This window comes from Anoplolepis gracilipes, chromosome 17 (genome assembly GCF_047496725.1).
Source record: "Anoplolepis gracilipes chromosome 17, ASM4749672v1, whole genome shotgun sequence".
Classification (NCBI taxonomy): domain Eukaryota; kingdom Metazoa; phylum Arthropoda; class Insecta; order Hymenoptera; family Formicidae; genus Anoplolepis; species Anoplolepis gracilipes.
Window position 1 is genome coordinate 9454274 of NC_132986.1, and position 15186 is coordinate 9469459.

General features: G+C 36.9%; 2 protein-coding genes across 2 annotated transcripts in view; both read left to right on the forward strand.

Annotated features, from left to right (window-relative positions):
* LOC140675408 (uncharacterized) overlaps positions 1 to 15186 on the forward strand; it is a 150105-nt gene that overhangs the window by 6113 nt on the left and 128806 nt on the right. The gene's annotated exons all lie outside the window — the stretch shown is intronic.
* The window catches only part of LOC140675407 (ras-related and estrogen-regulated growth inhibitor), a 38214-nt gene continuing 24137 nt past the window's right edge, over positions 1110 to 15186 (forward strand). Inside the window, exons 1-4 of the mRNA XM_072909864.1 lie at positions 1110 to 1678; positions 4153 to 5846; positions 10371 to 10427; positions 14810 to 14886. Of these exons, the coding sequence (XP_072765965.1) occupies positions 5786 to 5846; positions 10371 to 10427; positions 14810 to 14886 (195 nt within the window). The 5' untranslated portion in view covers positions 1110 to 1678; positions 4153 to 5785. The remainder of the gene's footprint in view (positions 1679 to 4152; positions 5847 to 10370; positions 10428 to 14809; positions 14887 to 15186) is intronic.

The following is a 15186-nucleotide window of genomic DNA, read 5'->3' on the forward strand; positions in this document are numbered from 1 at the left end:
AGTGAGGAAGAATTGATTGATATGAGTATATCGTTGAAAATAAATAAATAAATTGTCCAATTTCTTCTTATGCCGACGCTGCATTTTGCGATCCAAGTCTTTATAATAAGGTAGTTCATTTCCGAAAAATTGTATTTTCATCTTAAAAATACTGTCACTTATCTTTACAATATATTTTTTTTAAATAAGCACCTCTTACAATTAAGAGAAAGATTTTCTAAAGAGTAGAAAAACATGTTTCACATGTTTTTAATATATAAAAATATACAATATTGGAATGGGATATTTTCTTATTATATTATTTAATATATGTGATTAATTATTAATGCCAATGATAACAAAAACAAAAAAAAAAAAAAAAAAACAATTTTACTACTTGGTAAAACTTTGACAAATTAAATATGCAATTTTTATTCCATTTATAAATAAGATATTCCAAAACATATCTATTAAGAGATTATAAAGTATAATTTGACAATACAATTTTTTCGGTGATAAAATAAGAACATTATTTATTTCAAAATTTCTCTAAATACTGCCTGTGAGAAAATATTACATTTTTAAAGAAAACAGAAAGAAAGAGAGAGAGAATTAAAATTATAATTTTCCCCTTTTACATAATTTGATATTAAAAAAATATAATACATCCTATTCGCTCTACATTTCCGCCAAGAGAGGCTGTATATCGCAAATAATTTAACGCCACCATACACGTAATATTGTATATACCTAAGAGAAATAAATTTGCACTTGTACCTTCGCCGACGCCACATCTCGCAACCCCGCGCGCACAGACTGTACGCGAGAGTGTAATGTATGCATCTCTCTCTCTCTCTCTCTCTCTCTCTCTCTCTCTCTCTCTTTCTTTTCTTCACGTGAATACGCGCTCGTGCACGCTTACCTGTTAACACGGCAGTCGGCTTGTAGCGCGCCGTAACCCGCAACGCGAACGCGCAACAGTACGCGGCGCGCGGGGCGCACGAAAGAAGCGTGCAGTCGTCGTCATCGTCGTCGTCCTCCTCGTCGTCGCCGCCGCCGCCGCCGCCGCCGGTCCAGAGCGAGCGCGAGCGCGAGCGCAGCCAAGTGCATATTAGACGAGGCAGCCGCGAGCGGCGCGCATTCGCCGGCGAGCGCTCGCTGAGAGTGGTAAGCGGTCGCTTATTTTACTCTCTCTCTCTCTCTCTCTCTTTCTCTCTCTTTCTCTGTCTTTCGCGCGCGACCCCGCGTTCGTTCGCCACGTTCGTGCAAGTCGAGTATATACACTCCGTGCGATACGCAAATTCACTGCGAAAACGTGAACGCCTTCGTGTGATTTCACTGAAAATACCTCTCTCTTTCCTGTGTATGGGATTTCGGAATTCTACTTATCCCCTACTTATGTGATGCTTCAACCATCGTCGTCGAGCCGTAGCTAGTAGAGTGCGAACTTGGATCGACAAGTTGTGAACATCGAAATGTGATCCTGAAATTATAATGGTGAAGTAGTGCTTGAGAGAGAAGAGTTAGGAGAGAACTCCGGCTTTTAGAGTGTTTGAATTTTTGAACATTTTACTTCGATTTCATGTACTATGGCAACTGAAGTACGATCGACGTGTTATAATGGATTTTTGTTTATCGAACTACAATTGTCAGATTCCAATCATAATTGTGCAAGTGTCGATAATCGTTGATATACCAGGTAATTATTCTAAAATATTCGCCAAGAGATTTCAATTCCCCATAATTAAAGATTAAAGATCATTAATCGTTCTTTAAAGTCAATTACAAAAGTTAATTAATGTGTACGCGACTTTATCTAATATGCCGGCGTCTATGATTCGTTGAAGTGTCTTGGCGAATGTTCGACGAGTAAAAATGTATTATTTGATCCAAGAGTTGTGTCGGCCTTCCTCGATGTGGTTAACGCAATTTGCGATTGTTGTTAATCGATAGAATTAATTTATGCAAAAACTCCGAACACGTTAATTAAAATCGCATGCATATAAATGCGTAGAGATTTCGGTACGGATAACGCAATTTATCGATCGATTCTTCCAACGTTGATTAATTCTCACCGTACTTTTCATTGATTCACTGTTTTTTTTTTTTTTTCTATTACAGTATTCGCTGTAACGTCTATCATATTATACATTGATGCCTATAGACAGACATTTTAGTTGATTACCGGTAATCGATATCAGTTGAATCGAAATTAATTGGTAGGGAAACTTTGAAAATGACGCATCGCAATTATATGCGCCGGAGAAAATCATTCAATTTCATTGAATAAACAACCGGTACATCTGCGTGTCATCTAATATTTACACGCCGTGAAGTGCCTACGTGAGGAAACTGATACACGGTTTCCGATTGCGCTCTTCTATCGTAAGCAACGAGTCAATTTCCAACACAGTTGACGAGTAAAAACACCCATGATACATGGCGAAATTTAAATATGTATAGATGAGAATGAGATCCAAAACAATATATTGTTGATATTTTTGATTGTAGTGGTAATAAAATCAAATGATTGAATGTATGCAAAATTATTCTCTTAGAAAATGTCATTTTATTCGAAATAATATATTTAAAAATAATAGATTTGATAGATAATTCCATTCCATTTTCACTTATTTAACTTAACGTGATTTGATTTAATTTGATTTGGCATAATTTAAAGTGACTCACTCTAAGATTTTAAGAACAAAATGCCAACTGAGATTTTATAAAAGAACCTTGCACAAACGTTTAAAGTCGAATAGAATTCTATACTGTAAAATGTGCATAACGTTTATATAACGTTTATTTTTATAGTCGAATATTCTTAATGGAGTCATTAATGATTTCATATTTGTTGTTTCTTCGAAAACGCTGAATCGCGATTTTTTTCACGAATACGCTATCGCAATAAATATTGATATCCTTGAAACGTGTTATAATCACATATCGTTATTTCGGCGTATCGTGCTTACATTTCTGAATTTACTGAATAAAAAAATACATAAGGTTTTTTTTTTGTCCTATTTGTTTTTTAAATTTTTTACTTGAATTTTACAATATAAAGACGTAATTTATCATAAGTCACATATATAATGATTTTAAGCACAAATTTATTATTTAATTTTATGATTCGACTATTTACTTGATTCGATATTTAATTAAACAGACAAATTAGCACGTGTTACAGTTTTAAAACTGTGCTTTGTTGTTCAACATTGTGACAAGTTTTCGCGATAAGCTGGCTTTTATACAAATCTCACGTGAATAACAACGTCGTGGTGCGCCTTGAAAGATAATGAGATTTAATACACGATATACGGACAGCGTTATCTAATCTAGGTATTATTTAAAGCGTAGCAGAGGTGCGAGAATGAGAAAATAAACGACAAGATTTCCGACGAAGAGAAATTCAAGTATTTCTCGCGCGCTTTTTTTATCATTCTCTATATTAATTATTTCTCCGTTAATTTTCATGCCTCCTTCATTATGTTAAATGTTTCTTCTCATTACGTCAATCATTTCTCCGCTATGTTAATTGCTTTTCTCTCAATTACTTTCCCGTTATGCTATTTGCTTGTTTGTTACATTAATTTGTGCTCAAACTCTAAACTTTCATCAAATATATATATGACATTATCAATGAAAAATATTGCAGTAATTGTAAAAATATTATTTGTGCAATAGGTTTTTTTTTTGTTTTTTTTTTTTATTTGGCGCAAGTTTTCTTATTCATCAGATACAGATACAGTACAAATATAGCGAAAAGAAAACAAATAAGTACTCCGATTGCAGTGGCAAACAATACTCGCGCTCTGAAATGATTCAATCTTTTCTTTAATTAAACTCACCGTCGTATCTCGAAATGTTAAAATTAGCCCGCAACATCTCCATAAAAACAAAAATACGAAAAATAAAACTAAAAGCCCGCACGTCGCCGCGGGGGATGAACGCGCATCCTACTTTTCTCGCGGCCGTCGTCTGCCATCATCGCGCGAGCGAGCGAGCGAGAACACGCGTGCGAGACCTGGGCGCGTGTCGTGTCTGTCTTTTTTCGTAATCGCCGACGTGTCGGCGGCGCCAAGCTAGAAGACGCGGAGGAAGGCCGACGACCCGTTATAAATGGAACCAGAGAGACGGCATTTCTCGAATCGCTGCTTGTGTTGTTATTCGCAGTGTAACGTCGCAGTGGGACGAGCGAGCACGTTCGAAAGCCTTGCGCTTTCGAGGTGCGAACGAGGGGGACCAGCGTCGTAATTCTGAGTCGCGAGCATGCTGTCAGGTTCGATGTCCGGAATAAGCGGAGCAGCGGAATAAAGGCATAAGGGAAAATTTAGAAAAAAAAAAAAAAAAAAAAAAAAAAAAAAACGGAGAGACGAAATGCACGCTTTTACGCTCTTATAATAAACTTGCGAATGACGCTCAATTAAATGTTTAAAGCAATAAAATATATTGTCATTCGCTGAGAGAAAGTTGACAGTTGCAAATCAGCTGAAATCCTCGGCTTACACTTGTAAAAATAAATATCTCGAGTAACGGTGTGTTGGTCTTTTCAGAAAAATATTGAGCGAAAAAACTAAAGTATAATCGACCAAGTTAATATTATCAGAGTCGAGCACAAAGATTTTTGTTTTTTTTGTAACCTAACAAAAGTTCGCCGAGAGTCTCGTTCGTATAGAAAGAAAAGAAACGAAAGAAGAAATGAGCAAAACTGCGTCACGTGGAACTCGTCATCTTCAAAATACCCTGGAATGATTCCATGATAAGATAGCGACGGTCGTCAGCCGTTAATAAACAGTCTTCGAAACTCGACGAGACAGGTTGCGATCTCTAGAACGCGCCAAGTGTGTGATTGCGACAATCGGTTGCCGCTTCTGTCTCGATCAAACTCGAATCGGAGCCGCGAATCTCAAGTTGAATCACGGGGAGTTTCGCAAGAATCAACGTCGCACACGACCGGAAAAGGAATTGTGTTACTCAATGAGCGTTTTATAGCGTCATTAAGAATCACGTACGAGGAAGAATCGAACGTGCCAGGCCGATTCACGTAATCGCAGTTACATTCGTTCACCGGTTAGAAAACGACACGAGAGCATTGGCTGTCTATTCATCAACCGCCACGGTTTCTTCCTAGTCGTCGCAGATTAACGGAGAAGGTTCCAATTACCGTTGCCATTAATAGTTCCGTATCTAACCGCCGACGACTTCTTCGAATGATTAATTGATAACTGCAATTAAATACCTAGTCGAAGTGAAGAACGAGAGCAGCCTTTAAACATCTTTACTTATCGAGCATCAAAGACTGATCAATCTTCTCGGTTGATATTTTTATATAATAATTCTTTTTGTTTATTGTCTACATCGTTGACAGAAGATTGACGCCGCGATCAAGATATTTTCAATAATTCTGGAATTTTATCTTTGAGGAATTAATCAACGTTTGAGTCGATTCCTTGATCGATGCAACGATTAAATACCGTCGTGAAGTCGTTTCAAATATCGATTGTTTTATTAAAGATGAAATTTAATGGAGCGTTCCAGAAATTAATTACCGATTGATAAAATCTTGTAATCATCGCGGAATCGAACAGTGATAGCTCGAGCTGATGATTGACCGATAATAATTAATTTCATAAAGCAAGTGCCGTCGCGAGTGTTCGGTCTTTCCGCGAGCACGTGCGATCGAATAAGTGTCCTGACGAGGACCTGAATGTGAGTGCGGCGGTAAGTGCAAAGTGATGTGATTGGTGCATTCGCCGTGGAGGCGATGTGTGATGCCAGTCCGAATGACACTTAATCCACGCAGCTGATGACAAACGTAAACAGGATCAAGGTGGTCGTCCTCGGCGGCCCCAGAGTCGGCAAGTCAGGTGAATCTCCCTACATTTTTATCTCATTTTGTGTCTGCTCGAAAGTTAATCTCCCTTATTTGTTTTTATCGTTTTACCTTAAACCATTAATATTCCATCTTTTGAGTTTTAATAATAAAATAATAATTGCATTAACTAAATTAAGCTTGTGTAACAAAATTTATTTAATTAAGATACAAATATTTTTTTTTTTTTTTGTTTTTGTTTTTTGGTAGAAGATATACACATATGTTATAATAGTTTGTTTGGCTGCGTCGTACAACTTGCAAAATAGGGGAAAGTTTAGCACGTTTATTTCGGACGGGATTAAAACGGATCGCAAAATTTATGAAAGCGATATTGATTTCCGCAGGATATGTTTTCGCGTCGAAGCCAATATTAATTTGCGCGTTCGTTGACGAATAATAAATAATGTCCAGTGAAAGGGAAAAAAAGGAGTGACGATTATGGCGCAACGGCGTGAAATATTGAATCACGTCGGAAGGAGGACGTTCATTATGGTGGACGATTCTAATATCGCGTCGCCGTATAGCGTGTAATTTCTGCGCGTTGTCTAATAGCGCACCGACGCGAGGCGACGCGAGGCGACGCGACGCGACGCAACGCATTGAATGAAAGTGCCGTTAAGATGGATACGCATAGTCCGCGGAATAATACGTTGCATTAGTTAACCCGACAGTCGCGCGACGCATACAAAGCGAGCAAACGAACGGCGATAAGGCGGTTCGCCGACCTCGAATATAAATCCTATTAATAATCGCTAGGACCGGCCACCTTAATAAAGAATAAGCTCATTCTCAATTTTATATTTTATTCTCATCTCTAATTCTCTTCTTCGAATTCTCTCTTTACAATTTCGCGGCTTCTTGTAATTCTTCTTTGAAGTTGCATTCTCAGACAGTTCCGCATCTTTTTATGATAATGTTGATTGTATGTTTTTAAGATTATTCTTAGAGTCATTTAATGACGTTCGTAGGTCTTGAAATTCTAAAGTCATTTTCACGAATTATTTCTTTGAATTTTATTATCGTAGCCTCGAAATATTATAATCGTCCCTTTAAATTAGAATAATTTGTCCGTGTTAATATTATACGTTTAAAATACGTCGCAAAATTTGCTTCTGTATCCGCATATTATATTGCCAGGCTTAAACGTGATCGCTGCAAAACACGCGACATTGTCCCACTTTTTGCGGCGAAAATGGCGCATTCTCACGCGGCGGATGCAACGAGGGTTATCTCGACGGGAGGGAATCCTTAAAAAAGTCCTTCGTGGGACGTGGGACCCCGCTGGGTATAATAAGGACCTCCGTGGACGCGCGTTATCGGATATCGCCCCGGCCCCGCGTGAATGAGGGAGAGGGGGTCGCGTCGCGCCACGAAAAATCCCATACGGTTGCAGCAGCAGGTTGCTGCGCGAGATCTTGACATCCGATACATCCGTTCTGTTACTCGTGGTGTTCGATCCTGGATTCCGAGTTTACGCAGTAACGTATCTCCCTCCGTTATCGCGCCTTTGTCTGATATATGTATAAGGGGTGATCCGAAAGAACGACGTGTAGGAAGTAATTTGAGCTTGACAAAGAATAAGCGAACAAAAATCTTGCATTTTGACAACTATCTGAAAATTTGACTTTTATCTATTTATGATACTAAAACTCGAGCTAATCTTAACAAAATTATTAAATATAAAAATATCAATATGTGTAGAGTTCAAGGTACAACTTGAAATATCTTTAACACAACAAGTCGATTCTTTGCCTTGATAAAATAATAACTAATGGCAAAGAAGCATAAAAAGAATCGTAGTCTCTTGTGAGAAACGCGAGATTGTTATCTACAGCCATTTATCTGCGTTAACGCTTATTGAGGAGACAATTGGAGGTCCGCTACCGAGAGTCGAGACGTGTTCATAAATTCATTTGGTCTGGACGACTTGCCGTGTCACAAGAAAAGCGCGGACAGACGAAAAAAGAATAGTAGGTCGCAGAAGCTGTTTTTTAACGCGTTTGTGTTTTTTATTTTTTTTTTTTTTTTTCGCACGATCAATCTAAGATTTTTATTATCTTTTTAACATTTTAACATTAATTTAGGGAGATATAAAAAAATGTCTACATTACGATCAAATTATAATTTAGTGTTGTTTTTTCCATTATATATTCCGTTATCTCTTCGTTTTGAAATAAATGTTTTTCTACTCTAATAATATTATTTCTTCTTTTTTTTATAATAAAAAAATCTATTTTTATTATAATACAAAATTGATACTGCTTAATTGATAATTGCATCTGTAAAGATAAAAAGATTAAATGCAAAAATTAAACATTCTGTGTAATGGTATGAAATACAAAATTAATTTGACCGAAATATAAAATTCAATTACTTGATAATTTTGATAAATTAAGATGTAGGTGAATAAAAGTTGTTTTATTACAAGATAATGTTGCCTTCGGAATAGAAAGGAAATTTCTACGAGACAAGAGGATGCGCTTGGTTGATTGCATCCTGACTTTTTTTTGTCCTCTATTTTCTCTCTCTCTCTCTCTCTCTCTCTCTCTCTCTCTTTCTCTTTCTCTTTATCCCCCTTCTTATCCACGGCTATCGTAGTCGTAATTACTATTTTCTTACGTTCACCAAGCGGCTTATCCTCCAACGATCTATCTATAGAATCCCGCGTTGGCAACCATCGCACGTCGACGAATGGTATCGCGAATGACTGCGTTTTGCTCGTACCGTTGAATCTTCCACATTACACACAATTCTCCGCAGGTGACTTAATCGGCTTCCCGCTTCTTATTCTTCTTTTTCATTCTCTTCTTCTTCCTGCCCATTCTCCCCTTCGCGTGTATTTTTTCTTCTTCGTTTTGTACGTAGCTACTTACATAATCGATCCAAGAATTCCTTTCTCTTTTGGAGATTAATTGATATATATTTGGAATTTTGTCATATAACTTTGTCAATTGTTGGTCGGTTCTTTCTTTTTTTTTTTTTTTTCAATTATTTATGCTCTTAATAATTTTTCTCTCGCGTTATCATCCCTCGTGTGAGCTTTATCAACATCGATATCTTGCACTCTGCGCGAACCCTTCATTATTCTTATTCTTTATAAATACAACGGGCCCGCATACTGTCGCATTCATCCGAGTTAGCCCTACGAAAAAAAAAAAAAAAAGATAAGAACTTTATAAACGTCCTGTATCTGATACGAGTGTCGGGTTTCGGCTTTGGGGCGACGAGAAACGTGCTTTCATTAGACTCAGACGCTTGGCACAGATCACTGTTGGGACCATTAGGCATTACGAGCAACATTCTCGTGTCCACATCAATTATTCCGGTTCGCGCGGCATGTATAGGATTACGCGTGACGTCGCCTCGGTTTGATGACAGTCATCCTTAAGGGAGAATGGGTCTCCGCTCGATTACGTGAGTCTTCTACATGGTACTAATGATTCACGATGTCTTTGCATGGACCGTTGAAAATTCAACCTGTCAGAAGATTCGTATTTCTAACTACATAATTAATTAAAAATACTGCTAATTACAATAGCGTGTGAATAATTTTCTATTATGATGACAACTCGAGCTTTATATGCAAAGTGCAATAAAAGAAGCGTAATGAAATTGTTTTCAAGAATTTAATAAAACTTTTTCCATGTCGCGTTAATATTATATACCCATGTTTATGCTATAATGATTTAATCTTTGAAATATAAAGATGTTTATCGTTGAATAAAGCATGTGATATATGATAATGTTTTTAATGCATTATAAATAAGAATATTTTTTCTGGATGGATCAAATTTCGTTGGTTCATTGACTTTTCGCAATCACATGTTGAAAAGCAGATTGAAGTATCGTTCAGCTGTGCGGAAATATTTCGAAGATATGTAGTCTATCTCTCATCTCGGCAAATAGTTTACGAATCAAGTTCTATATTCCGTTACCGCTCGTGTGTCTCTATCTTTCCTCTCCTTTCTTCGTGATATTTTCTCCTCCCTCTCTCCCTCCCTCCCGATCATCGTTGTGTCGTCGTCGTCGTCGTCGAGCTAAACTCGACGACAGATTTATAAACCGGTGTATCTACCAGCACGAAACGGCACAAATGTATGTACTCGATAAGTCTTGCGAGGATCGAACGACGACGGCGACGGCGACGATGACGACAACGATGCGAGAAACGTCGTCGACATGCTGAATGTCCTAGACCACCACGTTTCGCGTGCATCGAAATTTATGAAGCAAGAAATTTATCGGCAGCGCCTACAAGAGGAACCCGTTCCGATATTTATGGTTTCTTTATTAACGGACGTCGGAGATGAGTTAATAGCGTTTCAACACTCTTGAGCGCAAAGATGCGTTTGTTGGTTAGAGACGCGTCTAAAAATAAATACACCCCCGCCCCCGCCCCCTTTAATATGTCATTACTTACAATTACGATTCGATATACGTTCCCAGGCTCGCTTCGATTATTTGTGAGATCGTTTCTGAAACTAATCAATGTTTTTTTTTTCTTCCTTTGTTGCAGCCGTGGTTGTGCGATACTTGACGAGGCGATACATCGGCGAGTACAGCTCGACCAGTGGTAAGTGTTTATTATTATATTTCTTTTTTTTTAGACTAATTGCCAATATTAAGCGTGAGTAATTACATGCATTTGTTACTAATTTCTGAATATAGCGAGGCATCGCTATTCAAAACAAATGATCTATCCAAGTTCCTTTCTCGCTTGTGCTATCGACTTATCTCTCAAGGGGCGGCACCGATTCGCGCGCGAAATGCTCACCCCAGAGTACAAAGCGCGAATCTAAATCTTGATCAGTTCTCCTCGCGTGCTGCAACGGGCGGTGACGGAAAAATCCGCCGTGAAATATTCTCGCGCTCAAAACCGGACTCTAATTCAAGGGTATCCGTGAAAAATCTTAATCATGGCGCCTCGCAAGCGTCCCGAGGGCATTCTAGTGGTTACAGAAATACACGAGCTATAAAGGGGGGTGAGAGAGGGTAAAGGACAACAGTGGGGTTTAGAAGAAGAGGGAGAAAAAGAGAGAGAGAGAGAGAGAGAGAGAGAGAGAGAGAGAGAGAGAGAGAGAGGCAACAAACAGCGCGCTGAACCCGTGGAGGGCGGAGATTTAAACACTCGATATGAAATAGAGCCTATGGGGAGGGTCCGCAGAATGCAGATCTCTCCCATAACTCATGCAGGCTACTTCGCCGTAATAATTGCCGTGCACGCCCGCGGACATATAAGCTACGGCGAGTTTCGCGGATATCCGAGCCTCCTGGAAAAATTCACTGTGAAGTATTGTCCCTTTAACCCTGAACCGCCGACCACTCGTATTTTTGTAACACCCAAGGCTGCGCCAGTGCATCCCCCATCTGTCTGCTATCTGTCGAATATTACACCATTTTATCGTGCTAGTTGTAGAAATATTATCGTAATGATAATCGAGAGATGCTCGAAGCAAATGTAATTACGTAAAATATTTAATTTATTTGACTAGAGAAAATACTATAAAATTAAAATTATTTAAATGGAAATTTGTCGAGTCAAATTTTCTTTCTAAAGGATACCAATCCATTTTGCAGTAAAATAAGATAAGAAAGTGAAAATGATCAAACACTCTTCGCTGTAATTTGAATTTATATATTTATGTATATTTCTCTCTTTAAATGAAATTCGATTATTGATAATTTTTGATAATTTGAATTAAATTAGAATAATTATAATTTCTAGTAATTTGAACAAAAAATACAAAACTGTTTATTGTATTGAAATTTATAAATCAATTTGTGAGAAATTTCTCTTTACTTTCCTCACAACTGCATTAATGTAATGTGCCGAAAGCTTTCCGATACAATGGCACAATCATCGATTTATCGAATTTCTCTTGTGTTTAACTGGCAGTCAGAATCAATCTTGATCTCGATTGATTTAACCGCGATCGATAATGCTGAACGAAAGTGGACGAGTGCCGGCGTGAGTGCTCTCTTCTAACATCGGTATTAATTAATTTCCTGGCAAAATGATGGATAATCACTGTTGAACATAACCAGGAAGCGGATAATCTCGCGTGTCCCCCTTGACCGAGAAGGGGGATAATTGCTCAATTGATCCTCAAAGATGACGCTGTGGGCGCCTTCATCTGATCGCCGTTAATCGAGAATCGATAAAAAGTGATAAGAATGACGATAAAAAATTGCGACGCAGACATGACAGCATCTGAAGATATTATACAAACTGCTTCGTATAAAATAAACTACGCGAAGTGTCAGAGGCCATGAACGAGTATTGGAACAAGTGCCTCAATTCATAATAGATCTATCAAAATATTTTTTTTTTATACATTTTTCTTACAAGTTTCTTCAAATATATTTTACAGAATTAGCATACAGTCACTTGAAATTTAAAATTTTTACCCTTGTCAAATTTTGAAACTTTGGAAAATTTGAAAAGAAAAAGAAACATCGAATTTTTGAATTTTTGCAACGTAAACAGTTCGACAAAATTGACTTAAACAAAAGTGAGACTTTATGACACGGTATGATGTGATTGCATGCAGTGGCACATTTTGTTTCTCTCTCGACGCATCTCGTGTGAAACGAATTGAAAATGCGTCAACACTTCGTGCGACTCGTGCACACATTATCGCGTACACTTTCGTTCCCGGTTGTTGGAGAATTACTTTTCCGAAGAAAACGCCCTCGAACGGTGAAAGCGGGGCCATTGATTTCCTTTGGCTAGACCGCATAGGTGATGTGATCGTGGACAAAAAATATTCTGTCATTTTAATAGAATTTTAATAGAAATTGGTTATTTTTATTATTTAAACTATTTATATATACATATATGCCTATGTGTGTGTGAATATATCAATATAAAATAATTATTCTAAATTTCTGACAGATTAAAAATTCAATAATGTAGAATATCAAAATATTTTAATTAATTCTAAAATAAATTTGTTTTTACAAATTTGAAAATAATATACAATTGCAAGATAAGAAATTGTTTAAATATAAAAATTTTAAATTATAATAATTTGAAAATATATTAAATATGCATGTAGGCGGAAAAATCAAAGATCTATAAATTCAAACATTCAATGATGACGAGTACTTTCGAAGTACCACTTATTACTGACTTCCATCGTGCACGACTTAAATTTGATCTCTCGAAGAAAGATCGAGGATGATCTTCCTCGGCAATTTCGATTACAAGGCATTTGTACGAGCAAACCATCGTCGTTTTACGGGACCCTGAAATAATCGGTCCTTTTCATCTCTCGCCACGATACAGCGCGCGCGCTTGTTATTATTTCGATCTCGATTAACAATGCAAATCTCTTCTTGCGTGGAATAATTCTAGGCAACGATTTTAGAAAGCGAATCTCGTTGCATTGTCGATTCACTCGCGCGCGCGGATGGGAACGTTTTGTCCGCGCGCGAAGAAGATTGCATCGTGCAATCGTCCCGATAGATCGACGATAGATCACGTAGCGGAGATGGATCTTCGAGTAAAAGTCAAATCCGCGCGATCGGTGACAGTTATATCTCTAGTTACATATTCGACGAAAGTGTGTCACAATCCTTTTTTTTTTTTTTTTTTTTTTTTTGTTTTTTTTTGTTGTTTTTTTTGGCAGTTTTTATGCACCTTGTTGCATTTTTAATTTTTTAGAAATTAAATTTTGTTTCTCTTATCAAAGATTTCTCATCAAACATATAACTTTCTATATCATCCGATATGCAAATTTGTCTTGTATTTAGATTAGATTTCTAGTAAATTCTTACATCTTCGCTTTATTATTTAAATATCTATTCGTTAAATTCTATTTTGTAGATTATCTCTTAGATCGCTCGATTTTCTTCTACGCGTCGAAGAAATTTTCACGTCTTATATTGCAAAGTTCAAATTATATCTCACGCGGTCTTGCAAGCCTTTTTTCGCACGCGTCGATATTTCTTTCACAGATGCAATGAATTTTCCGTCGCAACGCTTGGTCAAATCGTTTCTCCGTCAGCATTGTCCGGCAATAAAATTTTCTCGAGCGTAACGACCGCTAATATAACGAGCATCCTTATTTGCTTGTTTCTGGGCTTCTCCAGCTCTTCGCTACCGACACTACGAGGTGTTTATGAGTTTATTTATCGTTTATTTATTACGTTTACCCTGTTAGGGCTACTGTGTTCAACGTGCTTCCGCGTCTTCTCTCCTTCTTTTTCTTCTTATTCTTCTTCTTGGTGCACGTGCTCCTCGAGCGTTCTATTAATCAATTCCGAGGAATACGAGCTTTTAATTTTTCAATTCGCTCGTCCTATCAAAGGCATGAGTTAAGAATCGAGAAACTTTGGAAATGTAAGAATTCTTATATTTGTCACTTAAGTGACAAATATATTGCGAAAGATCTTCCTCCCTCTTTCTCTCTCTCTCTCTCTCTCTCTCTCTTCACAGATTTAAATATTTAAAGAATACAATTTTAGAAAAAATATGTAAAAATCTAAAAACTTGATTATTTCTCCAAATCATCCAAGCATTTAAAATTTTAAATACATATATATGTAACTGAATTATGTATGGGAAATAAATCAAACATTCAAGCGATTCAAAATTGCGTGACAATTTCAAAACACTGCTATCCACGAACTTTTTGGATCGCAAATTTCCAGCAAAAGCCACGTGTCATTGTCAATAATAGTAATGACATAGCGGTGAATGTCAGCGTAACTAATTAGAATTGTCGTTACTAACTGCTCCGGCACTTTCGCGCATTAGCCGCGTTTTCTATTCTTGGGAAATGTCGCTCAAACTTTTCCAGAGGAGATCGGAGTATCGTTTATAAATGACGCCTATTAAGAGAGATTGTCGCTGTTTTCGATTTATTTCGCGAGTCTTGTAAAATGCTTTCAACGATAGTAATTGAAATAAAGATAATGTCATGTAACATGAAATTGTGTTATTTGTTGCAGATTTCCTCTATCGACACAGTGCTAATATCGACAATGTCACGACGGAAGTTGAAATACTTGATACTTCCAGGTGCGAGGTAAGTTTTCATAATAATCAATTTATTAATTATGCCAAGTGATTCTAATTAAATTTTAATAAATATATTGAATATTTTAATAAGATAATTTCTTTGAAATATTATTATTATATGATATATACGTAAAATATTTCTCTGTGTAATTTTATTATATCAAAAGATAGAATATATTTTATTAGAAAATAAAATTATCTAAACATTTAAAAATTTTTTAATGTACCGTATGTAATGTGAGAAACAATTTAAAGAAATTATAATTTTTCGACTTTTAACATTTTTTTTGTTGAATAAAAATTAATG